This window comes from Desmodus rotundus, unplaced genomic scaffold (assembly GCF_022682495.2).
Source record: "Desmodus rotundus isolate HL8 unplaced genomic scaffold, HLdesRot8A.1 manual_scaffold_57, whole genome shotgun sequence".
Classification (NCBI taxonomy): domain Eukaryota; kingdom Metazoa; phylum Chordata; class Mammalia; order Chiroptera; family Phyllostomidae; genus Desmodus; species Desmodus rotundus.
The window spans coordinates 1-27981 of NW_026527665.1; the positions used below are offsets into that span (position 1 = coordinate 1).

A 27981-nucleotide genomic window follows, 5' to 3' on the forward strand; every position below is an offset into this window, starting at 1 on the left:
GGGAGCGAGGGCGAACCTCCAGGGTCCCGGGCCTGCCTAGTGCGCGCGGCGTTTCGGGGCCTGGGAGGCCGCGGCACGGTGGGAAGTCGGCCTCCTGGGTTCGGGAGTGGGGAGGGCTCGAGGATTGGCGGTGGCCTTTGAATGGGCCCTTGGGGTTGGATCCGAGTGGGGGAGGGGCCGACTGATTGGTGGGACCTGGGTGGGTTTTTCTCTTTTTTGGGTATTTGCTATTGGGCCTCAGTGCCACGGGGTCAATTCCCCAAATGGGGGCTGAGAGGTGAAAACTGCCTTCCCAATACTTGCCCTCCCTTCCGGTTCGGTTTGGCGTTGGGAGTCAAAGACGTTCCACCTTGTAGAGAGATCTCGCTAAATTTAGGAAAGAGTTGAGAGGTGGAGCCCCGCCCAGCTTCTGGGACCCTCCCGTTGTCCTGGTTGTGGGCGCTTGACTTAAATGGGCTGATACATTCAGGTGAGTGGTATAGGCAAGGCTCAGGTCCCTGAGCCCGGCTGGCGTGGGATTAAGAAGAGTTAGGACTCCACGGTTTGCCCACCCGGGTTCGTTCACCTACCACCCGCTGCGTGACCTTGGGCAGATTACTTCAGTGCTCTGGATCTCTGCTTTCCACGAAATGTAGGCTAATAGTAATAGTCGCGGCCTCTTTAGTCGGGGGATGGTGAGGGACTGTACGAGTTAATAATACAAGTGCCATAGAACGGTGTCTGGCTTCTTGTAAGAGCCTAATAAATGTTAGCTCTAATTATCGGGAGTGGTAGCTGAAGAAGTCCCATCCGCCCTTTGGGCCTCCATTTTTCTGTTTATAAAAGAGCCGGTTGCCCTGGGCCCAACCACTGAGGTTCCGGGTACATTGCTGGTTCTGGAGTGACACAGGCTGTGGCTGTACGGCCGGCTCTTCCACTTGCTGATTTACACGGGCAGGTTAGTTCAGCTCCCTGAGCCTTCAGTTTCCTCTTCTCTCCAGTGGAGGTAATTATCTAGTTCATTGGGCTGCTGTAAGAACACTTGTTCACTGAATACCTGCCACATGCCAGGTACGGTGTTGGTATAGTAGTGACATCGGTTGTTATATAAGAGACAGATGTGAAACAGCTGAATACCTCAGTAACACGTGCGAGATGTCGTGGGAAGGAAACAGCAGGATGTTGTGATAGTGACCCAGTAAATATTTGGGGGGGGCCTGTACTCTGTGTAGGGTACAGATACACAGCAGGGAACCAGACAAAACCCCCTGGCCTCACGAGCGTACCTTGTAGTGAGGGGAAACAGATGATAAGCAAGATGCTCAATAAAATGTGTTGTTTGTTAGATGGGGATAAGTGCTAAGAAGAAAAATGAAGAGGGGTGGGGAGTGAAGTTTTCAAGAGTGTCCAAGGAAAGCCTTGTTGAGAAGGTGATGTTGGAACAAAGACTTAAAGGAGGAAGCAAGGGAAGGAGCCAGGAGTCCGTCTGGGCAGAGCTCACGGCAGGCACGAGGTGGGCCAGTCAGGGAAGGAACCTCTGAGGATGCTGAGTTTAAAATGGGACCAGGAGAAAGACCTAGCCCCTGGAAGAAGCTGGGGAAGCGCCTTCCAGGAAGAAAGAGCAGGCAGGTAATGGCAGTTTTGCCCACCAGGGGACATTTATTTGATAATGTCTGGAGACATTGTGGGTTGTCGCAGCTGAGGTGTTAACTGGTATCTAGTGAATAGAGGTCAGGAGAGCTGCAGAATTTCCTGCAATTCACAGGACAGGCCCCACAGTGATGAATTATCTGCCCAAAATGTCCACAGTGATGAGATTGGGAGTCACAAGTTTGCCAGGGATCTCACTGGGCTAAAATCTAGGTGTTGGCAGGACTGCTTCCCTCGTGGAGTCTCCAGGAGAGAATCTGTCTCCTTGCCTTTTCCACCTTCCAGAGGCTGCCTGTATTTCCTGGCTTGTGGCCCCTTGCTCCATCCCCAAAGGAAATTCTGGGCCTGGAGGTGATGCACAGGAGGCATGGGAGAAGGCAGACCAGGGTCTGTCCATGCTACAAGTTACTCAGCCCTTCTGGGCTTTGATTTTCTTGTGAGGTGGAAGAAAAGGTAAAAGACACACTCAGCCAGGGTACTGTCTAAGACCTTGTGGCAGCGTGCCTGTGTCCACATCTTAGCAATAGGATGTGACAGGCTCTGACCCCTTTTTATACAGTGCCTGGGGATTTGGTGAAGCAGAACTTAGAAATAAGGTTGCCATCTGAGAGTATAAACCAAAAAAGAAGTTGATTGAATGGTGGTGAGGAACATGGGTTCAAGTTCCAGACCCTGTCACGAATTCACTGGGTGACCTGCATTTCTTCTCAGTGCCTTAGTTTCCTTGTCTGTAAAATAAACACAAAGGTGGTATCTGCCTCATGGGTTTGTTACAAGAATTGCAAGAGCCCTGGCTGGTGTGGCTTAGTGGGTTGAGTGCTGGCCTGCGAACCGAAGGGTCACCAGTTTGATTCCCAGTCAGGGTACATGCCTGGGTTGCGGGCCACGTTCTCAGTTGGGGGTGTGTGAGAGGCAACTAATTGATGTATCTTTCACATATCAATGATCTCTCCCTCTTTCCCTTCCCTTCTCTCTAAAAATAAATAAATAAAACCTTTAAAAAAAAAAAGAATCATGAGAACATAAGTCCTGAGCTTTATACAAAATAAGCACTCTTTAAGTGGGATGATTTTTTATTGATATTAAAAATGTTACAGAGAACCCAACAAGTAGTTGTTTAAACAAGTAAAGGGCTCATTTTTCCCTTTATTACTAACAAGAATATTACAGAATTTGGGTCAGAGTGCGCCCTTTTCACCTGCTTCCTACGGTCACAAGTGTGCTGCCGCATCGGCTCTTATTAAGTCGTTGCTAAAAGCAGGGGCTGTTCTAGGACAGAGGTTTTTCTTGTCCTTTTGTCGAGGAGGAAAATTTTTCCTAGGAGCTCTTCAGTTGACTTGCTCTTGTGTCTCTGTCTAGAACTAGGTCATGTGCTGTTAGTTGGGATTAGGTTTAGCTGTAAGTAATAGGACAACTCTAAATAAATGAGCTTGAAGTTTATTTCTGACTCACGATCAGAAAATCTGGTGGCAGTACAAGCTGGTGTAACACTCTGTGGTGTTAGGGTCCCAGGCTTGCCTGTTGTCCATCGTCCTCCTTATCCCCCAGGTTACCTCAAGGTCCCATTATGGTTGCTAAAGCCCCAGCCATCATAGTCCCATTCCAGACAGGAGAGGAAAAAGCTATGACCCAACCCGCTCTCACATAAGGATACTCCCTAGAGGTCACACACAGCATTCTCACTTGGATTTCATTGACCACGCATTAGACTCATGGTAAAATCCAGAGGTACTTAGGAAATGTCTTTTCTTGGTGGGGTGGGGATCATGTGCACAGCTGAAAACCAAGGGTTAAGGAGCAACAGTATAGCCAGTGCAGCTCTTAACCTGAGGTCCATCTATGTTTTTAGGGCAGGTCCATGAATTCGGGTGAGAAGAGTAACATCTTTATTTTCTCTAACATTTAAGTCAAATTTAACTTCCCCTTCAAGAACATATTGTAAGTGGCCAGTAGCCTTAGCAAAACCCGTGACTCTGTCAGCAATGGAAATCATGACGGTGTTCCTTTCTCATTTCAGCCTTTGCAGATACTTCTGGTGTTGTTTATGCTCATCTGGGTTTCAAAATTGTGGTTGCCATTAGACCTGATAAAGAGGTCCACGGCCCCCCTTCCCCCCACCCCCCAGTAAAAAAACAAACACAGGTTGTCGGTGGTTACAGGATAAGAGCTAGCTGGCTGGGGTTCAGATCCCGCTTCTGCCACCTACAAGTGCAGGAGGTTTCTTCACCTCCTTTAGCCTTTGCTTTCTCTGCTGTGAGGTGATCCCATATTTACCTTATGAGATTGGTATAAGGACCAAATAAGTTAAAACATAAACATACCAAGAACAGTGCCTGGCACATAGTACCATGGACATATTTGCTCTCTTTATTCTTTCACTGGAGGAGGAGGGAAAGAGACCTTGGTGGACAGCTAACCAACTGCTGCTTGTGCCCTTTTTGGTACCCAAACACCACCAGGACCTGGTCAACAGGGTGAGGTGGTTGTATTGCCATTACTGATCTACCTCTGATGCTAGGGTGTTCCCAGTATTATGTCACTTGGTACTCACAGTAACCTCCTGAGGGTAGATATTATAATCCCATTTCACAGATGAGAAAATTGAGGCTCAGAAAGGTGCAAAGTGTGGCCCCAGATCCCATAGCTAATATGTAAAGCAGCTTCTTAGCCTTGAACACAGGCAGTGCGGCTCCAAAGCACCACCCTGTGTGGCCTTTTTATAAGCCTTTATAGTGCTGTCTACTGAAGAAACCAGCAGATACTCTTTTTTCTTTTTCTTAAAGATTTTATTTATTTATTTTTAGACAGAGGGGAGGGGAAGGAGAAACAGAGGGAGGGAAACATCAATGTGTGGTTGCCTTTTGCACACCCCCTACTGGGGACCTGGCCTACAACCCAGGCATGTGCCCTGACTGGGAATGGAACCGGCTACCTTTGGTTCGCAGACCCACACTCAGTCCACTGAGCCACACCAGCCGGGGCCCAACAGATACTCTTAACAATACCCAACCCAGAATCTCCAAGGGTGCCAGTGGAAGGATAGAGGCTCTCCACCCAGGCAGAGATGACCTGATTCTCATGGGCCCACCCCTTGGGCGTCTTCCCTAAGTGATAGCATGACGTTCACATTAAGGGTCATGGCACCTGACTTCTGATCCAGGCTCTGCTGCTTTCCAACATGTGACAGCTTCTCTGTGCCTCAGCATCCTTGCCTGTAAAGGGAGGATTCTAGTAACAGTATCTACCTCAGAGCAGAGTTTAAGGATTAAATATGTTCATTATCCATGTTGAGCCCTTGAATGTTGCCAAGCACATGGTAAGCATCCTCTAAACGTTAGCTGCTGTTGTTCCTGGCACCATCACGATGATATTCTCTGCCACATCTCACTGTCCTTAGAGCTGCTGCTGGCCTGTTATGGCTCTGGCCCAGGTGTACATTTCCCCACAGCCCACCTGTCAGAAGAACCCAGAGACGCAGCTTGAAGGTGACAAAGAGGAAAGAAGAGATAGGCAGCTAAGTCACTGCTTCCCCTGAAGTTTTATTGTAGAAGACTTAAAACATACAGAACATTGAAGGACTAGTACTGGGGCTGGCACAGAGGAAGTGCTCTGTGACGTGGCTGCCACTGTTTGATGTGTAGTGTGTCCCACAGTGCAAGAGGGAGCGAGAGTGTGGGTAGGGAGAGGGGGCTGTGGTTTTCCACAGAATGATCTTAGAGAGCACCACTGCATGGGTGTTGGCCCAGTAAGACCCAAAAGATGCTTTGCTGAGGCTGTTGCCCCCATGGTAACTTAATGACTCAAGGTCACAGTCACTTGTGACCTCGAGTGACAGTCACTTGTGACCTTGAGTGACAGTCACCAAGTTATTTGGTATCTTCACACATACTTAGTTGTGGGTGCTGTCAGAGTCCCTTGAGTCTGGGCTTGCTCTCATTTTCCCCTCCTTTTCTCGTTCTCATTAGCTTCGCCTCAACAGCATCAAGAAGCTGTCCACCATCGCCTTGGCCCTCGGTGTGGAAAGGACCCGCAGTGAGCTTCTGCCCTTCCTTACAGGTAATGAGATGCAGTCCTGGGGCCCGGGTGGAGTGGGGACTATCAGAGTGGTACCTGCTGGATAAGGGGCCTCAGCATGGATTTAACAGATCGTTTGTAAGTGTCTGTCCTGTGCTGGGCATCGTGGGTGGGCAGGGACTCTGGAGAGAAGTGCAGTCCTCTGCGGAAATGATCTGGGAAGTCAGGAGCAGGGACTGGGGACAGGAGCCTGGAAGCAGGTGGAGGCAGGTGTGAATTGCACTCCAGCCATTAGAAGCTGGTGACTTAGACCACTTACTTAACACTCTGTATAGTTTTATGTGTAAAATAGGGATGAACACGTATTATAATAGTCACCAGTACTTACTGTGTGCCAGGCACTGTGCTAAACCCTTTGTTTGAGAAGCGAGTTCATTCACCTAGAGTCCCCAGACTGGTGCCTGTGCTCAGTGAGTCAGTCACCATCATTATCCAAGTTAATCCCACAGCAATTCCTAAGGTAGGTAAGACTGCCCCCATTTTTTGGATGAGGAAACTGAGGCATGAAAACATGAAGTAATTCATTTCCTCAAGTCATACAGTCAGGAAGTGACTCAGAGAAGATATTATCTAGTCATGCTGGCTCCAAACTCACAGCTTTGGTTTATGCCCTCGGGTCCCTACTACCTGGGTTCAAATCTAAGCTCTGCTACTTCCTAGCTATGTGACTTCAGACAATATATTTCATATCTGCCTGCTTCCAGTTCTTCATGTGTGAAGTGGGCATAATTGTATAACTTGACAGGAAGACTGAGATAACATGTACAGTGCTGTAACGGTGGCCAGCGTGTGGTAAGTGCTGCTTAACTATTAACGAGTAGCCTGTTCTAAGCACTCCTGTCTGAAGATTGAGGCGCAGCGCTTAGGGCAATGTCTGACACCAATTACTAGTGAATTCTCTTCTCCCTTTATTCTCATTACAACTTTATATGAATTAAAATTGCAACGAAAGCCTCAGTCACACAGAGCTCTGTCACTAATGAGCTTTCTTGCATCCGATCTTCTCTCTTGGACCTAGTGACAGTCCTAGGGAAGAAGGGGATGGAGCTTGTTGCCCCTTTCTCATTTGACACATGAGAAAGTGAGGCCTGAAGAGGTACAGGGACTTGCCCACAGTGACACAGCTATGACTCAGGAGCAGAGGTGTATCTGCCTGTGAATGCCATGTGAGGAGTTGGCATCTGCACACGTGACATTGAGCAGGTCGCCCCAAAACAGGTGGCTTCTACTGCTGAACTGTTAGAGAGACTTGAAAGCTTTCAAATGCTAAGACAGGGATAACTTCTGAGGCAGTGAGGGACAAGGGGTGTGATGCAAAGTGTAAAAAAAACAGTTAAAAAGTTACAGAAAAAGAAGTTGTTGGAGGAACCTGGGGTTGAGACCCAGTGGTGCCAACCAGCCTCCAACCTGCTTGGCGAACCTGGGTTCGCCACTCTGCCTGTCTGCCTCAGTTCCCTCATCTGTAAGAGTCAGACCTAACTCACAGGGTTGGTGGGAGGATAAAGTGCTTCACACGGAGCCTGGTCTGGGGAAAACGCTCAGTGCATGCTGGTGGCAATTCTGTAGTGAGGTGGTGGGGAGGCAGCCTGGACAGGAAAACTGTCAGGAAGAAGCCGCAAATGGAGGCAGGCTGGAACCTGGCAATTCACCAGGGAGAGGCGCAGGAGCAGGGGAGTTGATGGTGGGTTGGATTTTGCAGGCCTTGGGTTACCAGGTAGCAGTTTGGATTTAATCCAGCAGATGAAGGCAGGGCAGCCATTGTAGATACATGGTAGAGGGTGGGAGCATGAGATGTAGACAAATAAACCTATGGGTAAGGCAGAATTGTATTGAGGGTGGGATGGGTGAAAGGAGGTCAGAGGCAGGACGTCACCTTGGGAGACAGCAGCTAAGAGCAGAGACCTCAGGGCTAGACTGCTGGGTTCTGTCAGCCTCAACGGCTTCATTGCCTCACCTGTAAAGGGGGAATACTCATGTAATACCAGTTAGGGCCATTGTGAAGATTCAGGGAGTGTAATGTATGTGTATCTTTATTATATTGTAGAATCCCATATAATACTAATAATCCAAGTGAAGGGACTGTGGGGGACAGAGTAGTATGAGAACCGTAAGCTTGAGGAAGAGCCACTCATTTAAGAGGAAGTTTTCTTTGGGCCACTGTAATCCCAGGTGACATCAGATTTTCTTTACTTTGGGCTTCAAGAAATCACAAAGTGTTCAAAATACTAAATGGCAGATACACTCTGTCTTTCAGAAAAGCTGATAGTGTTTCAAACAGAACTAGCTAAGAGCCTTCTCTGAGCTTCCACCTACAGAAGGTTCAGAATCGGCATTATGAGGGGAAATTACCACATAATGTCCCCACTGTGTTAAAGAGACCAGTGCTGTGGTAATTTTTGGCCATAATTTGTGAGACATTGGTGAGCTCTAGCGTGAGTCAAGTCACCTGTGTGTCTGTTTCAGGCTGCACAGTAACCTGCCATTTAAAGACTTGTACTCAGGTAGACATTAATGAAAAGTATGCTCAGAAATCCCAGGTTTGCCCTGAACATACCTTGTGGTTTTGTGGCAAAGACCTTTGAGTGCAGGTTCCCTGAGACAAAGGGAAGTAGCTTGATATCTGCCTTTAGGCCCTGACATTTCAACATCAGAAAAGAAGAGTAGCCCCACAAGATGGGGGCAATGGTGATGACATCATGAGAGGGTTGTGGTAAAGAGGTGACCCGGAGCTCAAACCTGCAACTTCCACTCCCACCCATTGGCGAGAGCATAGTCATGTGGCCATTCTAGCTGTAGGGGAGTCTGGGAAATGTAGTCTGGCTGGATTGCCATAGGTCTGACTTAAACTCAGGAAGTTTCGATGCTAGCATAGATGCTAGGGGATGTTAGCATTTACTGCCGTGGAGGTCAGCAGTTCTACCACCTCAGGGAAGACTGGATGGAGCTGGAGGGAAAGGTCTTCAGCATCAGGGTTTAGCATCAGGACAGAGCATTCTTTCCTCACACAGTCATGTAGTTATTTCAGCAAACCCGATTGGGCTCCCACTGGTCTCTGGCAGGAACTGGGACACAGAGAGGAGCCAGCCTGGACTCCTGTGACAAGGGACTCTGATAAAGGTGGCATGAGTTGGGGGAGCCCAGAGAAGGGACCTGTCTGATCTGGTCAGGAACTCTTGGCAAAAAGCTGTAGCCGAACCAAGTCTCAAAGGATGGAGAAGAAATTCTGAGGCCAAAGGGAAAGAGGTTCCTGGCAGAGAGACTGTGCCGAGAATGAAAGCTGGACTGAGCCCAAAAGCTCCCGTTCACTGGCTCTGCTCTCACTCATGTGGACCATTTGCTCCTCCCTAACCCTCGCCAAGAGGTGGAGGTGAGGAGCACCATTTTACAGGTGCAGAACAGACTCAGAGGTGATCTCACTCACCCTGTGTCCCATACCTCGTCCGGGGCAGAAGCGGTACTTGCGTGCTCTGTCATCCGACCCAGGCCTGTGCCTTGATCTCTGTTGTAGCCCTGGGCGGTGTGGGGGTTGTGGGTGCCCACAGTTTGAGGAAGCAGAGTGAGGCTGCTTGTTCCTGCTTAGGTCACCGAGGGGCTGGGGTTAGACTTCGGGGGCGACTGGAACAGAGTCTGTCTTGGTCCCACAGACACCATCTACGATGAGGATGAGGTCCTCTTGGCCCTGGCGGAGCAGCTGGGAACCTTCACTACCCTGGTGGGAGGCCCTGAGTATGTGCACTGCCTGCTGGTGAGTCTGGAATGTGGGGAAGTACTCTTGCCCTCCCCTCGGAAGTCAAGGAGGGGACGATGTCGGAGGCACTGGGGGGTCATCCCCTCAGAACAGATGGGCCTTGGACATTCACTTTAATCCAACAAGTCAGGGCTTTGCATCAGAGTCAGGCTGGCTTCTCCCACTGGTTTACTGTGTGACTTGCAAAAATTACTTAACCCCTCTGATCTGTCCTTTGCTCATCTCTAAATGAAACTCATTAATACCCGTCTTTATAGTTGACTTAAGAAGCCCTTAATAAATAAAATCTTTTTTTAAAAAAAAGGAAGAAGAAGCTGTTAGGCACAGGTGTTAGCTGCTATTGTCATGGATGCATGTGTTACGGGGTCATGTCCACCCTTGGGGTAGGGAAGGTCCCTTTTTATGGATGAACCACCAGAACACCGAGAGGTTGAGTGAGCTTTTTGTCCAGGGTCGCACTGCGAGTAAGGGGCAGGGCTGGGATTCTGGGTGTGTCTGTTTGACTCTCCCTCAGGCCCCCACCCACTGCCTGCCTGTCTGGCCCTGCACTTTTGATGGCCAGGGACACAGACGTGGGTCAGATGGTAACAGTAACTGCTGTCTGGGAGAGGAGAAGGGGGGACTCCAGTCCTGTGATCTGGGAAGAAAGCGTCTTAGAGCTGGCCCAGGCCGTGGTTCTCTCTTCCTCAGACCCCTGAGCGTTCACGTTCCCCCCAAGTCATTCTGTATTTCATGGTTTCTAAAGACACATTTCAGACTTTGGCCTCTGCACTTGATGGTGTCCTGCAGTTACCATTAGCAGCCACTGTTGCTTTTAGTGGTATATAAAACATCTTGGATTTCAGCAAATGTGGTGGTGATTTCTTTTGTCCCAAACAGCATTAAGTCTAAGGGAATTTGATAATTGCCATTCATTGGTGGTATCTGAGCGTTCACCTGTGTGTACATGTATAATATGTGTACGTACATAGGGAATTATATGTGAATGAGTTTGTTTACATTTTTCATAGAACAGGGCTATGTAACAAGAGGAATGGGAGGTCTGGGGACTGGCCTGAAAGGGGCCCTTGAACTCCATGGAACCCTCTGCAGCTGCTGGCCTTTGTCATCTCTTCTGAGAGAATTCATAGCTTTCAGCAGCTTCTCAGAGGACTTGAGCAGAAAACACTGCTAAGAACTCCAGGGCTCACAGGTGGGGTAGGCCTGAGGCTCGCTGGGAGCCAGCACTGGCACCCAGGGGTCCTTCCCCACTCAGGGCAGAGTCTTCCCCCAGAGCATTCTCAGTGAGGTGAATCCCAATCTTCCCACACTTCTTTCTGGGGAGCAGTCACATGTGACCTCTGGTACTGGCCAGCGCAGACATCCTGAGGTCCTCTGGGCCCAACAGTGCTGGGAACCTAGACGGGAGTCAGGTCAGAGTGGCTGACACTCACTCAGTGCTCAGTGGTGTATGTGCCAAGCATCCGAGGCACAGTAACCCATCACGTCCCACAGTGACCCTGTGAGAAATGCCCCAGTTTACAGATGAGCAGCTGAGGCACTGCTGGTTTGAGTGAATTACCTGCGCTGGAAAGAGGCAGTCAGGATTTGAACCCAGGTTGCTACCTCTTAATCACTACCTCTTCTCTGTACCATCCTCAGAGGGCTCCGGGATGCTTCAAAGGCTGCTCAGAGCTGGGAAAGAAGGAAGCCGGGGCCTTTACTTAGAGCCCAGAGGAGGTACCTAACCCAGTTTAGATGAGATGGGGGGGGGATGTCATGGAAGACCTCCTGTAGGAGGAAGCTGTTAACCTGGATTTTGACAGGTTATGAGATATGGAAAACAGCTGTTGTGCAGTTTGTTTATCCCACATACATGAGCAAGGACTGTGAGCTGTGGGAACCCAGAAGGGCGCCTGACCCAACCCAGCCCTCCGTCTTGGTGGTAGTAAAATGGAATTAGTTCTAACCTTTTTGGAATGGCGGATCCCTTTGAGAGTCTGGACCTTGTCTTTTTGAGAGCCTCTCCCTCTCCCTCCCTGCTTGGTCTCAGTTTGAGAACCTTGTCCTCTATTGCTGTCACACAGGCCCCATCACAGTGGGTCTTTACTTGGTGTTTCCTGACTGTGCACCTTCCTGGGCCCCAGCCTAGACTCTGATTCTTCAGGTGTGTGCTGGGGGGCCCTCCTGGGTGACCCTGGTGTGGGCCATCCTGGCACCATACTGCAAGAACCTGTCTCTGCAGTAACCTACTGGGGCACAGGCCCATAACTAACTACTGCCCAGCCTTGGTCCCCAGGCCTCTGACAATAACAAGGTTACTGTAAGTTCCAGTTCAGTCACTCAGTAAACGCTGACTGAGTGCCAGTCCCTGCAGTAGCCCAGTGACATCACCCTCCCACCGCACCCCTGTGAGCTGTCCCTGAACCCAAAACCCTGGGAGTTAGTAGGACCTATGACAAAGGCCTCACCCTGGGGGGGTCCCTGGGCTGGCGCAGCGTTACACTTTCCTCTCGAATCCTTGCCAATCTTTTGTAAATGAGATTTTGAAAAATGTCTTTATTTGATTTGTTTTAAAATGTTTTATTGTGGTAAAATATACATATATTTTCACTGTTTCAACCATTTTTAAGTGTACAGTGCTGTGTATATTCACATGGTGGAGCAGCCATCCCCACCATCCGTCTCGCATCTTACCTTCCCAAAGGAAAACTATATTCATTGACTAGTAACGTAACGCCCCCTGCCCTCAGAAACCACCGTTCTACCTTCTGCATCTACGGGAATCCTGACTGGCTGATTTCATTTAGCATAATGTCTTCAAGGTCCATCCATAATGTAGCACAGGTTAAATGAGATTTTTTTTACATTTAAAATCTGGCCCTTGGCCACTCTTGGAAAACCAGATTGGCTCTTACCAGCTGTGTCGTCCCCCCACCCCTTCAGTGATGGTTGATGATCTGGGAAGCAGCTTTCCTTTCCAGGCTGCATGCCATGCTCTCTGCCTCTCTCTGTTGTCCCCACCTGTCACCTTTGCTCAGTGCTTCATTCTGTTAACTACCTGGGCCCTGGCAGCATTTTCCTTTGTGATTTCTTCCTGCCTCCTTTTCTTGTATCTGTCAGGCCACACAGGACTTCAGACCTCCACACCTTTATTTGAACAGCATAGAGTGAGTCCCCCTTCCTTAGGTCAGTGCTTACTGAGTTCCTGCTCTGTGCTAGGAGCTCTGCTGGACTCTGGGGACACAGAGGTGAGCTAGTCAAGTGTCCCTCCGGGCCTCACACTAACAAACCATTGAGCAGTTCTGAGCCCTGGGGTCCCATGCTAATGTGAGCTCTCGATGCAGTTGCCTGTCAGAAACCACAGTTTAGCCCTTAGAGGCCCTGGGGTTAGGTGGCCTAGTTTAGAGCCTGGAGTGTGAAGCTAGTGACAGTTGTGGCCCTCTTCTCAGAAACTGACATGTATTGCCCTGGCTGGTGAGGCTCAGTGGATTTGAGTGCTGACCTGTGAACTGAAAGGTCACTGGTTCAATTCCTGGTTGAGGCATGTGCCTACGTTGTGGACCAGGTGCCTTGTTGGGGTTATGCAAGAGTTAACCCATCATTGTATCTCTTGCACATTGATGTTTCTTTCCCTCTCTTTACCCTGCCTTTCCCCTCTCTCTAAAAATAAATAAATAAAATCTAAAAAAGAAGGGGAGAGTTACCTTGATATTCCAAAGATATTTTTTTAAAGGAAAAGAAAGTGACATGTACCATTTTGAGATTCCTAGACCCACTCCACTGAAGCTCCCTTAAGGACTTCTAAATGATGCTTGTTGTGGTTCTTAAGAGAAGACATGCTGGTTGAAGGCTGGGGTGGGGTGATCGCAGAAGGTTTCTGGAGAAAATGAACCCATGGAGGGTCGGGGCTTCAGGGCCAGGGGTGGTGGGGAGGTAGCCATCCTGTGACCTCATGCTCTGTGCCGTAGCCACCCCTGGAGTCGCTGGCCACAGTGGAGGAGACAGTGGTGCGGGACAAGGCAGTGGAGTCCTTGCGGGCCATCTCACACGAGCACTCACCCTCTGACCTGGAGGCCCACTTCGTGCCACTGGTGAAGCGGCTGGCGGGCGGCGACTGGTTCACCTCCCGCACCTCGGCCTGTGGCCTCTTCTCTGTCTGCTACCCCCGTGTATCCAGTGCCGTGAAGGCAGAACTTCGACAGTGAGTCCTGGCCTTGGCCCCTGAGAAGCTCAGCCTCCCCCTTAGCCTGGTCTGCTTCTCTCAAGCCCCAGCCTATTTAGGCCTCCCCAGGTCCCAAACACCCCTGAGCTCTCTCAGCCCCCAACTCCCCACTCTTGGGAGAAGCTGTCACCAAAGGCCTGATCTCCAATCCAGATACTGCCTCTTGCTCATTTATGAAATGGAAATGACAGTTCCTTCTCCCATTGGTTCTTATGAGGATTTGAAAGAATGACTGCATATGAAGTGCTTAGAACAGAATGTGGCACATAAAAGCATGTAACAGATGATGTGTGGCACTGTCTTAGGCCTGCCCCAGGTGCAGAACCCATGGTAGATGCACTGTCTTTTGGTTCAGCCTCCTCCACTCTCCTCCCCCTGGGCCTGATACCTCAGGGAATTCCTTGCTTGCAAGACTCTCCTTCCTGAAGAATGAATGAAAATGGTTTTAATTGGATGGAAATTTCCATTAATGTGTTTTTTCTCCTCCTTCTGGACTTCTCTGCACCCACCAAGCCCACAGACTTTTGCGCAGCAAGCCTAGGCCCTGAGCCCTTACTCACGCAGAGTACAGGCGGACAGCTGCCCACGTGTGCTTAGAGATCTGCTTGCAGCCTACTGCGTCTCCAACAGGAGAGGTCACTGCTGAAAAGTAAAACTTTTGAGTTGCCCCAGACCAGCATGTCAGCTATACAGTTTTATGTAGTCATTGTAATGTAATTGGCACCTACGGTTCTCCACAGACTCATGTGCAGTGACTTATACATGTGAATTCATTTAAGCCTCACGATGACCCTGTGGGATAGGTACTGTCCCTATCAGCTTATTATATAGGGCAGGGAAGATGCAGAGAGCAAAGTCAGGACCTTTGTGACTACAGTCTGCTTGCTCCTCTCTGCCATGTTGCCCGCTGCCTTGAGGTCCCAGGATTCCTCCTCCTAAGCCCCATCCTGACCCCCAGGTACTTCCGGAACCTGTGCTCAGATGATACCCCCATGGTGCGGCGGGCCGCAGCCTCCAAGCTGGGGGAGTTTGCCAAGGTGCTGGAGCTGGACAACGTCAAGAGTGAGATCATCCCCATGTTCTCCAACCTGGCCTCTGACGAGCAGGTGGGTTCTGCTCTCTGGCCCTCCCCAACCCCTCCCTCTAGTGGGCCCTGCATCCGAAAGGGAATCCCAGTGCTAATGGGGCCTCTGCTGCCCTCTCTTTGCCCCCATCCTCCCCCCAGGACTCGGTGCGGCTGCTGGCAGTGGAGGCATGTGTGAATATCGCCCAGCTCCTGCCCCAGGAGGATCTGGAGGCCCTGGTGATGCCCACCCTGCGCCAGGCTGCTGAGGACAAGTCCTGGCGTGTCCGATACATGGTGGCCGACAAGTTCACAGAGGTAGGTGAGGGACTGTTGACAGTATCTTCACATATAGGCAAAGTGAGGCCCTCAGATGCAAAGGGGTGGCACATGTAGCAGCTGGGTTTTAGTCATCGTGGTGACATCGTCAGGTGCGTGAGCAGTGCGATCTCTGATCATTCCGTCGGACTTCACTTCACACGCCAACCTGGTTGCTTGATAGTGGCACCTTAAAGCGCCGTGTTAGAAGGGCTCTGAGGACCAGGTTCTATGGGAGAGGGCACCCAGGAGCAGAGAAGGGTAGCGTGCGTGCCTTCCTGACCTGATCAAATGTTCTGTCCTTGGACAAAAGGGACGACATAGTCTGTATGAGTTTGCTGGGGCTGCTGTTGCAAAACATCACACACTGGGTATATTCCATTTCCTCACAGTTCTGGAGGCTACAAGTCTGAAGTTAAGGTGTCAGCTGGGTAGTTTTGCTGAGATTTCTTTCCTTGGCTTGCAGATGGCTGTCTTCTCCGTGTATCCTCACGTGGTCATCCCTCTGTGCATGTGTTTGTCCTAATCTCCCCTTATAATGACTGCGGTCGTTTTGCTTCAGGGCCACCCTCATGACCTCAGTGCACTTTAACGCTTTAGAGACCCTGTCTTCAAATACAGTCAACTTCTGACATGTTGGGGGGTTGAGACTTCAGCATATGAATCTTGGTGGGGGGAGCACAGGCCAGCCCCATCTCACTGCCCAAATGCTTGACGAGTCAGTGACACCACAGGCAGATAGAACAGGGACAAATCCCATATCTCTGACTCCCGGGACAGTGCTCTTTCCATGGCACTCAGATGTGCTTTGACTCCACTAGCATGTGTGTCAAGCGCCAGTTCTTTGGTGGGCACTGGAATGCTGTGAATTCAGCACATTCCCATCTGTCATGGAGCAGAGGGCCTAAAGGGGAATGTCCAGGGAGATAAATGTCATAGTCAAGTGTCCTGGGTGCTGGGGCTGACACATATGTGGGCGTGGACATGCTAAGGAGAGGAGGTGGTGTGACATCTGGTTCTAGAACATGAGCGGGTAAGAGCTGGAGCAGGAACTGATGAAGAAAAAGAGCAGCATGTGCAAAGGACCTGTGGAGGGGAGAGCAAGCACAGGCAGGCACATTCAGGGCTGGCCCCTGGAGGCCCTTCAGAGAGGAAGCTGGAGTGGAGAGATAGGCAGGGCCCAAGCAGAGAGGCCTCAGAGCCAGTCTACCCTTTGGCTCCCTGTCTCTGTATGAATATTTCCCCTGGTGTTTGCTGGAAGGACTTGGAGCCTGAGGATGACATTTCCCAGGATCATCCGTTTTCCTCTACGAAAATGTTAGTACAACGTGGCTGTGCTGCCGCAGTTCTGCTGGGAGCCTCAGCATCACAGTGAAAGAAGCTCCTTCCTGTCCTTGGCCCCTGGACAGCGTGACCTGGTTCACACTGGGGTTAGATAAGAGCTCAGCTCTGTGAGGGCAGGGATCTTAGGTGGTTAAACAGTGCATCTGTTATATGAATACAAGGTGACGTTTGCCCAGGGTAGCATTAGGCCCTCCAAGATCTTTACTTGTTTATTTCCTTCTAAGCCTCAAACCACCCTGTTGCCTACCAGGTCTTCAAGACCCAGCTTTGCAGGAGAACCCTGGTGTCAGGACAGGCAGGGCCCAGCATGCCTTCTTGCCCCTTAATTACCTAAGTGCTTCTGGTAACCAATCTTTAAAAAAGAAAAAAAAAAAAAGTGCGTAAATCAAACAGCGAGAGCCACTATATCAGAATGTTTTTGGATCAGGTAACGGAAAACCCAGCCCAAATAGCCTGAGCCGTATGGAGGTCTCTTACTATTTTTCATGTAGACACACCACCACCATGCAGTAGGTACCCTTGTGGTCTGCATTTTGCTTCGGAAGAAACAGGATTGGAGATGTCAACTGACCCATTCAGGTTCACACAGTTGAACTTGATAAGTAAATTTGAGCCAGGCAATTGGACTGTAGAGCCATACTCATAACTCTCCTGCTCAGCTTCCCCACACAGTGAGGAAACCTCAGCTCATAGTCCCAGAGACTTGCCTGGAGTCACCCCCTGGGCCAGGATTAGGTCTTGGCAATGCTTAGGGTCATACTTTTGCCCCTAACTCTGGTACCTTTAATTTTGACTTTGGTCTCATTTGCCCAGAGTGCTTGCCAAACCTCCTCACTTTCCCTCACCTCCTGCCCTTTCTGCAGCTCCAGAAAGCCGTGGGGCCTGAGATCACCAAGACAGACCTGGTCCCTGCCTTCCAGAACCTGATGAAAGACTGTGAGGCTGAGGTGAGGGCCGCAGCCTCCCACAAGGTCAAAGGTTGGTGCTGGCAACCAGAACACTGCAAGTGGGTGGGGGCCAGGAGGTGCAAGTGGGTGGGGGTAGAACCAGGACATCAGGTCTCACTGCTCCCTCCTCCCTTCCCCTGTCCACAGAATTCTGTGAAAATCTCTCAGCTGACTGTCGGGAGAATGTGATCATGACCCAGATCTTGCCCTGTATCAAGGTAAAGGGGATTTAGGGGGAGAAATAGAGCAGACTGGAGCCTGCCAAACAGAAGGGTGGAGATCGGGTTTTAGGGACAGCCAGATGCAAACTGAGTTCCCAGCCTTCTAGGACTAGGCCACCTTGGGTAGTTGGGAACCCTGAGGGGAGGCAAAATCTGAGACTGGGAGCTGAGCTTCAACATGGGAGTGCTTCCCCCTCAAAGGCCACTGAGTCCCCATATCCACAGTGCTTTGGGATCAGATGGGGACTGCCAGAGCAGGGGTCATTGAACTCAAAGCAGGTGGGACATGAAGGAAATCATAATTCCCCTTGTAACCTAAGCTGACTCTGCACCAAGAGTGACAAGGGCAAAAGCAGACCACGACTCAAGCTTCGTAGGCACTGGAGTATATTTGGCCACTAATCCCATGGCTGCCCCTTCTCCCTCCCAGGAGCTGGTGTCCGATGCCAACCAACATGTCAAATCGGCCCTGGCCTCTGTCATCATGGGCCTCTCTCCCATCCTGGGCAAAGACAACACCATTGAGCACCTCCTGCCCCTCTTCCTGGCTCAGCTGAAGGATGAGGTAAGGGCACTGGGCAGGCTCCGAACTCAGGTTTGCAGAGGCAACTGGTGGTGGGTCAGCTGTTTTCTCAGATTGGCCAGTTGTCTCCTAGAATCCCCAGACGCCCAGATCTCTGATGAGTGAATGTGGGCTCGATGGACTTGCAGTCACTCGTTCGTTTATTGGGCAGTTGTCTTGCATGCCCTTACTCTGTGCTAGTCCTTTTCCTGGGCATTGGAAGTACCAGAATAAGACAGGAAGGTTCTGATCCTCAGAGATTGGCAGTGGAGAGAGACATGTGGGTGATTCCATGACAGTACAGGTTTATGTTTATTGCGGTACACGCTAAGCCCCCAAAATACAGTGGCCTAAATAAGACGGAGAATTGTTTCTCTCACAATAGTCCAGAGGTGGGTGGGCCTACATGGGCATTTAGCTCTGCCTTCCTCAGCGCCCTCCGGGTCTGAGGCGGCTGCTCTGATTTTTGGCCCCTCCCAGCCAGCATGAAGGGAGAAGGCACTGGACAGCAGCAGGCCTAGACCTGTAAGAGCAGTGCCCAAAAGAGGGCACCCATCAGCCTACTCACACCCCTGTACCCTATTAACCAGAGCCAGTCATGTGAGCATCCCTAGCTTAGTTGGCCTGGGGTATAAAAGGAGAGAGAGTGCTAGGCAATGGCTGAGGGTCTCATGGGCCCCAGCCAGAGAGAAGGAGTGTGGACTTAAATCTGGTGAATGGAGGAGCTGGAATAGATGCGGGTGTTAGGAAGGAATCCCAAGGCTATTGTTGAGGAAAGAGTGAAGTCCCGCAGCCAGGGAGGTACAGGGCCACCAGCTTCCGGTGGTCCTCCACCCCTGGAGTCACATGGACAGCACTCACATCTCCCACTAATGATGTGTGGCGTCACGAAGTGCTGCTGCTAGGGAAGTTCACCTCAGCCTGGGATGGAGCCACCAGCCTGGCTGACCTTAGTTAGTTACTGTGTCTGCACTCCCTCAGAGTTCATGGCCCCAGGTCCCCAGCATAAATTGGGTTATTAGCACAGTCTATCTGGCTTGGCCCCAGGAGCCCAGGTAAACAAACACTAACCAGGCAGAATAGTCCAGGAGCTTAGAGACCAACCTTTGGAATGTGCCAGTCTGCTGAGTAACCCTTCATTGCGCTGCGTACTTGCTTACTTTCTTCATTGACTCATTTCTTACTTGATTCGCGTCAGAAAGGATTGTTAGCTGGTGGGTCTACTGTCCAGAATATGTGACGTAGGACAAGGATCTGGTAGAGCTTCTGTTTCAATTAACAAGAATTAATTGTGTTCATGTGCCTTGTCTTGTAAGTTGCTTCACATACTTTATGGAAGGTAGATGGGGTTTATATATATGTATTATAAATCAGTGCTCATAATATTGGTAGTCAACAGGCAGTTTAAAAATACTTTATTTCATTGTTCATTCTTTCAGCAGCAATGGATTGAGCACCTGCTATGGACCATAGACTATGCTGGGTACTAGAGAGAGAGAAGGTTGAATGAGACGTGCTCCTTACGGAGCTCAAGGACTAGCAGAGAAAATAAAAGTAATAGAAATGATCATGATAAGCTCCCACAGTGTTAAGCCATTTGTGGATCACACTCTGTGGTAGGCACTTGAATAGCCTTACGCACCCTTTGAGGCTGGATGGATGTTTCCTTGTGACAGTTTGATATCCAGAAGGGCTCCCAGCTAGCAAACAGCATAGTGGGATTATTACATGTTTATATTTTCCAGGGTTCCATGTTTTTATACTATGAGTCCTGCAAGTCCTTCAAAATAGCTGAACATTTCTTGTGCTGTTTACGAGATTTGAAAAGCTGCTTCCCTTGATAATCCATGTTGCTTGCTTCTTGAGTGCCTTTAATGTGTCCCCAGGGCTGAGAGCTGGGCCTGGGCAGTAGTAGGTCCTCAGGAGATGTTTGTTACACAGAGTTGGTGCTGTTGAGCTCTTTTCACCCTGCCCTGGGTCACCATGTGCAGTGCATGCTCTCAGAACCCTCCTGTCCTCTCCTCAGTGCCCAGAGGTGCGGCTGAACATCATCTCCAACCTGGACTGCGTAAATGAGGTGATTGGCATCCGGCAGCTGTCCCAGTCCCTGCTCCCTGCCATTGTGGAACTGGCTGAGGACGCCAAGTGGCGAGTGCGGCTGGCCATCATTGAGTACATGCCCCTATTAGCTGGACAGCTGGTGAGTGAGGAGGCCAGGTGCCAGGCACACTGCCAGGGGAGGAACTGCCAGGGCCTAGTGATGGTACAGTGAGACAAGGGAACTGTGACTGGCACTGCAGGCTGTGAGGACTGTGAAGGGAGTAGGAGGAAGGGACACAGGAAATAGGGCCCTGGAATATGCATAGAATTCAACTAGGAAAAGAAGGGAAAGGAGCCCCTCCGGAGAAGCTGAGAAGTGTATGTCTGTCTGTCTGTGTGGGGACTTGCTGGAAACCACCCAGACTCCCTCCATCCCTTAACTCATTTTCTCCGGCAGGGGGTGGAGTTTTTTGATGAGAAACTCAACTCCTTGTGCATGGCTTGGCTCGTGGATCATGGTGAGTGCCTCCGGTGGGCTGGAGGAGGAGATGGGGCTCCAGGAATATGGGTGGCAGGTTGGCTGGGGCCAGTGCAGGGAGTGAGCAGGCTGGAGTCACTCTCCTGTGCATCAGATGCTCATCAGATATGGGCCAATTCTCTTGCTTTTTAGAATCCTGGAGAGGTGTAGGGTTGGAGGGGGACATAACAGATCACCCAGGGCCCGCCTGGTATAGTGGAGAGTCCGAGGGCCACTGAGCAGACAGGCCTGGGTTTGAATTGCACCTCCTGGCTTTTGATGCTTGTTAAGCAAGTCACCTACCACACTTTCTATAAAATGTGGGACTTCTCATCCCAGCATTTTAGAGCCACTGTGAGCATTGCTCACTCTTTTCACTAAGACTGGTAAAAAAAATAGAAGTTGACATTTGTCTGTATCAGGCACCATTCCAAGTGCTAAGCACTAAATTCTTTGCCTGAGCATATCACTTCTTAAAGCCCTTTGGCCCATCTATAAAACGAGGCCAGTAATGGAACCTTCGTCTTGGGGCTGTTGAGAGGATACTGCATGAAAAGAAAAGCCCACATTTAGTGTGTAGAGAGCCCTTTTGTGACGAGCTATTGGGTCACCTGGGGCCTGAGACCTAGGGGCTGCTCACGAGGCAGTAGAGACTGGCTCTTGGATCCCACACACATCAGTCCTTCACCTTCTGAATCCCTGCTGTGTCCCCCTTGATCTCCTGCAGTCTATGCCATCCGCGAGGCGGCCACCAGCAACCTGAAGAAGCTGGTGGAGAAGTTTGGGAAGGAGTGGGCCCATGCCACTATCATCCCCAAGGTCTTGGCCATGTCTGGGGATCCCAACTACCTGCACCGCATGACCACACTCTTCTGCATCAATGTGAGCACCCCCACCTACCCACCGGCCTAACCCTAGGAACTAGGCATGCCTGGGAGAGGGAGGGTGGAGGGTCCTCAAGGGAGACAGTTGGCTTAGGAGTGGGGAAGTGGTGGGTACCTGGGCTGGCAGGGATGTAACCCTAGGAGACTGTAGGCCAGAGGTTGGGGCTCCCCCAGTCAGAGTCTCAGGGCTTCTAGGGGGATGGGACCTGCCTGGTGGGAAACCCAGGACAATGGAGGGGTGCTTGACCTGTTGAAGCAGTGATAGCCAAACCTTTCTGAGCACCCTCTCCTTTCCCCACACATTGTCATGCATATTTGTTTATGATAGAATGGGAAAGTGTGCAGGCTCTAGAGTCAGACCTGTTTTTTTTATTGATTTTAGAGAGAGAAGTGAGTGAGAGGGAGAAACAGAGAAACATCAGTTTGTTGTTCCACTTCCTCATGCATTCATTGGTTGATTCTTGCATGTGCCTTGACTGGTGATCGAACCTGACACCTTGATTGGGAGAAAACTCTCACCAACTGAGCTACCCGGCAGGGCTTAGACCTAATTTTTATTTTTTATTTTTTTTTATCTTCACCTGAGGACGTGCTTATTGATTTTAGAGAGGGGGGACGGGAGGGAGAGCGAGGAGGAGAGAAAAGTTGATTGGTTGCCTCTTGTTTATGCCCCAAATGGAGATTGAACCCGCAGCCTTTCAGTTTATGTGTTGATGCGCCAACCAACTGAGCCACAATAGCCAGGGCACAGACCTACTTTCTAATTCTAGCTCTTGCATGTATTTGCTACGGACCTAGGGAAGCAGACCTCACTTCTAAGTGCTTGAGGTTTCTCATCTGGAAAGGATTTGTGCTGGCAATCACAGCACTTCATTCATCAGGCTGTGACGATAACCTGGTTGTACATGCAGAGGGCTTAGAACGGTTATGTAATGAGAGCAAGTGCTCCTTCCTGGTCACTACAAATAAACCATACATGTGGCTAGAAATAAAAGGATAACATTTTTAAAAATGTGTTCTTTTTTTAAAAAAGATTTTATTTACTAATTTCAGAGAGGGGGGGGACGGAGAAAAAGAGGGAGAGAAACAACGAAGTGTGAGGGAAACTTCAGTTGGTTGCGTCTCGCACACCCCCAACTGGGGACCTGGCCCACAACCCAGGCATGTGCCCTGACTGAGAATCAAACCAGCAACCTTTTGGTTCTCAGGCTAGCACTCGATCTACTGAGACACATCAGCCAGGGCAAAAGGAAATAACATTTAAAAATAGTTATAACTAAGTGTTCAGATAATTTATACCCATGTCTCACCTTGGAGACCACTGAACTAAGGAAGGGGGTCCCGGGGTTTAGGAATCAAGCCCATCCCAGAGGATGAAGGGAAGTCTGGGGATGGGTCCCGGACCACCTAGGCTGGGAGTTACCTGGGCCGGGAGATAGTGGTGTTAGGAAGGTGTTAGGGGAGATGGGAACTTCAGGAAGATAAATTGTCCCCTGGGAGGGTAACTCTGGGCTCAGAGTCCCTATATTGGTTAGCTTTATCCTCAGGCCTGGTGATCACTGGGGTGGTCTGGTCAGAAGAAGAGGGAAGTGGGAGTTAGCTATGAACTTTGGATAATCACCCCTCTGCCACTCATCCCCAGGTGCTTTCTGAGGTCTGTGGGCAGGACATCACCACAAAGCACATGCTGCCCACAGTCTTGCGTATGGCTGGGGACCCTGTTGCCAACGTGCGCTTCAATGTGGCCAAGTCCCTGCAGAAGATAGGACCCATCCTGGACAACAGGTGAGGCCTGTACTGACCCTTAAATGCTGGCGGGGCAAGTCTGGTCATCTTAATTTTTGACCTCTGAAGACAGAGCCTAGAGTTTGAGACCCTGCACTGCTCCTCCCTTTCTGTGTCATTGTGGTGGGTCTCTTCTTCCCAAGGTGTCAGTTTCCTCAGGTCTAGAGTGAGAATTCACATGACCTACCTCACCTAGTGGGAAGGGGTGAGAGGGTGGCAGGTCTATATACTAACAACAAATCATTAGAAAATGAAATTAACAAATACAAATATCTGTGTGTGTGTGTAATTTATAAGGGCACCAAAACCATGAAATGCCCAGGGGTCAAGTTAATGAAAGATGTGTACACCTCTAGTGAAAGCTATAAAACCACTGCTTTGAGAACTTAAAAAAGATCTACATAATATTTTTGGATGGGGTAGTTCCCCAAATTCATGTAGAGGTTCACTGTAATCTCAGTCAGCGTCAGTAGGTTCAGTGTAATCTCAGCAGTGACAGGTCGGTTCTGGAATTTACATGGAAACACAAGGTCTGAAAAGCCAAGGAGATCCTGTAGAGGAACGGAGTTGGAACTCTTGCACTACCAGATACCAGACTCACTCTGACACTGCTATAAGTAAAAAGTGAGGTGTTGGCACAGCATTCGAGTGGCCAGTGGGACAGGATCAAGGGCACAGAAACAGACCTGTGTGTATTCAGCTCGTGCCACTGCAGTTCAGGGAAGAAAGTGGGTGTTTTCCATAGGTGGCTGGGTTAGTTTGGTAGGCATGTGGGAGGAAAACCACTCACCTGAGTGCATAAAATTAGAGATAACAGAATCAGAAAGATCAAGGGGAAAAAAATATCTTAGAAGAAAGCATCAGAAAATATCCTCAATACTTGTAATAGGCACAGGTTTTTAAAAAGCTCACCAGAGGAAAAAATTAATAAGTTGTCCCGCAGTAAAATGAAGAACTTCATTGAGAGAGCACTGTGAGAGTTTATGGGAGCAAGCCACTGGCCAGGAGGAGGCATTTGCAGTGCACGCTCCCGACAGGACACCTTAAAAAAAGATACTTGAGCAGGTGTGCTTACAAAAGAGATTCCCACATAGCCAATGTGCATATGATCAGACGCTCAACATCACTAGTTACCAGGAAGATGCAAGTGAAAACACACCCCAGAATGGCTAAACTGTAAAAAACTCAGTCGTTTGGTGTTGGTACACTGCAGGCGGGGCTGTGGATGGGAGCAGTCTCTTGAAAACTGGTGAAATTCTAGTGAAGGTATGCCCTGTGAGCCAGCACATCCACTCCTGGGTATATATCCTAGAGAGATGAGTGTTTATTTCTAACAGAAGAATGTTTGTGGTAGCTTTACTCACATTGTCCCTGACATGGAAACAACCCAAGAGCCCAACAACAGTACAGTGGGTAAACTGATTTATTCATACAAGGAAGACTATTCATCAGTGAAAAGAAACTGCTTTACTCGACAATGAAGCTGACTCACATGACTCATCATTTTGTTGGATGAGAAGCCAGACCCAGGAAAAATGTATCCTGTGATTTCATTTATATCAAGTTAAAAAATAGAACAGATCTAGATGATAGAAGCGAGAATGAATATATGGGGAAGGAGAGGAGCTGTCTGTCACCTGGAAGGGGACCCATGATGCCTGCCTCTCTGATGTCTTTTCTCTGCGTCTGGTCCAGGACACCACCTCACAACTTCTAGTGCCTCTCTGAAGTACACCTTTCATTTCCCAACACAATGGACTGTCTGTGCTGTCCTTCCAGGACAGCAGATGCCTCCCCTGGGCTCTCGGAGGGTCAAGTACTTCCCTTTTAGCACTTGCCTCTCCTCTGTTTCTTACCATCAGTTGGCTTTGACTCACTCCTAGCCCAAGCTCCTCATGGGCAAGAATGAAGAGTGTTGGATTTACCTTTGTTCACATCTCATCCTCAGTAGGCCTCAGTAAACAAGTTAAATAGATGCAAGACATCCATCCACTGACCTCAGAGACTTGTGGGTTCTGTGATTCTGTGCCCCTGTTGCCCAGATTGTCTGACCTTCCTGTTCCTGTTCTGGGCCCAGAGACCTCTTAATTCTCGTGTGAGCCTGTGTCTGCACCTCATGCCCCCAGCCCTGCCCAGCTCACCTTTTCTTTTGCCTTCCCCTTCCCCTTCCAGCACGCTGCAGAGTGAAGTCAAGCCCATCCTAGAGAAGCTGACCCAGGACCAGGATGTGGATGTCAAGTACTTTGCTCAGGAGGCCCTGACTGGTAAGGCTTTGAGAACTCGGAGACCCAGCGGAGACCCAGCGGGAGGGTGGTGTGCAAGGAGGGGCCAAGGCCTGGGAGCGGCAGCTCCTGGCAGGGGAGATACAGGAGCAGTTGTGGGCGGGCTAGCTGTGGTTCTGACTCCCGCCTGTTCCTGTTCCCCCAGTTCTGTCTCTCGCCTGATGCTGGAAGAGGAGCCAACGCCGGCCTCTGGTGTCCACCCCCAGGCCCCAAGTTCCCTCCTTTGGGAGACAGCAGGGGGCCTTTGGCTGTCACTCCCTGTGCATGGTCTGACCCCAGGCCCCACCCCAGCACGGTTCCTCTTCTCCCCAGCCTGGGAATCTGACTTCTTACTGTCTACCTTCCAAGGGGCTGGGGGAGTACAAGGTGGAACAGGGCAGTGACCCTGGGAGGAAGGGGTGGCCACTCCTACCTGAGGAGGGAGAGCGGTGAGCATCCTGGGTCACTGGTTCCTGCTGCTGTAATGGGGACCCCTCCCCAATCTACTTCACCTCCCTTCCTCCCCCTCAGTGGTTTTTTTTGTGTCAACTGTGCCATTTTTATTTTATTCTTTTTTCCCCTTTTCACAAAGAAATAAAGGTCTAGAAGTAGCTGGTCCTCTGGTCTGTCACTAGCATGTAGGAGGGGGCTCCATATCAGGGCCATGGTCTCTGCTGTTTCTGGGGAAAGCCCCAATTACTGGGCATGGGATTCCTGTGGGGAGTGCAGCCAGCCTACGGAATAGAGGGTCCCTGAGGTGGCGCTGGCCAGCAGCGTCCCGTACTCAGTTCAGTTTTGCAGACATTGGTGGTGGTGAAGAGCAGGTGCCTTGGAGCCAGACTGCCTAGGTCCAAATCCCAGTTCTTTCCATTAAGAGCTGTGTAACCACGAGTAGGTTACCCAGTCTCTCTGAACTTGGTTTTGTACTTTATAAAACGAGTAACTGTAGCATCTAGACTGTAGGGCCAGTTGTGAAGACTAAATGAGTTCATGCATGTCGGGTGGGTAGTGGTGCCTGGCACAGAGAAGCAGTCAGTCAGGGTAGCTCTGACTTGCCAGAGAACCTCCTTTGGGCTGAGCCCTCAGGAGGGTCTCAGGATAATCAGGGCTGTAACAGAGCAGGAGAGATGACTGCCTGAATTTAGGCAGTTTCCTAGGTCTCTTGAAATTTGGTGTGGCAGGTAAGTAAATTCTGGCCAATCAGTGTGAACAGAACAGGATCAGAAGAGCATTGGTCCTGACGCTGTGACGACCCATATCGGTATCAGTTAACCTAGCTGAGTTAAACTGTTTGAGTGACTGTTCGTTTGGGGTTTCATCACTTGCAGGTCACCTGAATTCTAACTGATGGCAGGGGCCAGTGAGTCCTGGACAGAGGAGCAAGAGACTTAGTGGATGGCGGTGCATGTAAGGTTTCACAGTGGACATGAGGATGTGATACTTCAGTGAAATTTGGCTCAGCAGGGTGGAGGGGAAATTGGTATATTGGGTGGCAAGGTGATTTCACCAGCTCAGTCCCTATGTTAGTGAGTCCCTACTGTTTGTTAGTTTAGGCCCAGTTTGGGTCCTGGAGGAATGAGGGTGAATGAAACCCTGTTTTCCCCATTATTTGCTTATTTTATGTTAGTTTCATAAGGGCAAGGCCTGTGGTTTAAGCTCAATGTGGCCATGCGCCTAGCCTAACACAGATGTACCTTTCCTAGGATATAAATACCTGAAGGACTTGAGTGACTGAAGAATTCATGAGAGCGGGAAGTGGGGGTTGGAGGGGCGATATCACTTTCAGCATGATGTTGAATGTTCCAGCTTTAGCAGGCAGCCTACCAGTAATTATTGAAGGAACATTCAAATGAATGGCCCATGGTGTTTCAGTTATATTTTACTGCACAACAACTCACCCCCAAAGCTTAGTGACTTCAAACAATAAAGATGTATTCTTCCTTATAATTCTGTAGTCCAGACTCTGCTCAGTTGGAAGGTCCTAGTGTTCCTTGTGGTGTCTCCTGGGGCTGAGATGTTTGAGATGACTTTCTCACTCCCATGGCTGGCACCTGAGCTGAGGCCTGCTGGGACAGCATCTGTCCCATGTAACCTGTCTAGGGTGGCTGGACCTCTTTACCTGATAGCATATGTCTCCAAAGCAGTTTCCAAGAGAACAGATCCCAGTTGAAAAGTGCTTTTGCACCACAAGCCAAAACCAACCAACCATGTGGTCAAGCCCAGAGTCAGTGCGGAGGGTCCCTGCCAAGATGTGAAAACCTGCAGGCGTGGCTCAGCAGGCCTGCCAGTGGAGCAGTGTGCCCCACACAATGCAGTGACAGACCAAGTTCCATCTTAGCTGTGCTACTCACATGGGCAGGGACCAACAGCACAAGGAGTTGAGG

The 27981-nt window shown here is 50.0% G+C and overlaps 1 protein-coding gene across 3 annotated transcripts; it reads left to right on the forward strand.

The window, feature by feature from the left end:
- The first annotated feature begins 1471 nt into the window (after positions 1 to 1471).
- Positions 1472 to 27541, forward strand: LOC128780160 (serine/threonine-protein phosphatase 2A 65 kDa regulatory subunit A alpha isoform). 3 transcript variants are annotated; one of them, XM_053917974.2, is made up of 15 exons: positions 1472 to 1608; positions 5595 to 5685; positions 9348 to 9448; positions 13402 to 13634; positions 14614 to 14761; positions 14881 to 15036; positions 17244 to 17358; positions 17475 to 17545; positions 17979 to 18113; positions 20137 to 20310; positions 20608 to 20668; positions 21395 to 21549; positions 23194 to 23336; positions 25509 to 25600; positions 25764 to 26208. In XM_053917974.2, the coding sequence occupies exons 1-15, from the start codon at positions 1537 to 1539 to the stop codon at positions 25778 to 25780; spliced, it is 1764 nt and encodes a 587-aa protein (XP_053773949.1). In that variant the 5' UTR covers positions 1472 to 1536; the 3' UTR covers positions 25781 to 26208. The 3 variants fall into 3 exon arrangements, with proteins under 3 accessions (XP_053773949.1, XP_053773948.1, XP_053773950.1); XM_053917973.2 differs by lacking the exon at positions 25764 to 26208 and adding an exon at positions 26926 to 27540 and having other exon boundaries at positions 1505 to 1608; XM_053917975.1 differs by lacking the exons at positions 1472 to 1608; positions 25764 to 26208 and adding an exon at positions 26926 to 27541.
- The last annotated feature ends 440 nt before the right edge of the window (positions 27542 to 27981 follow it).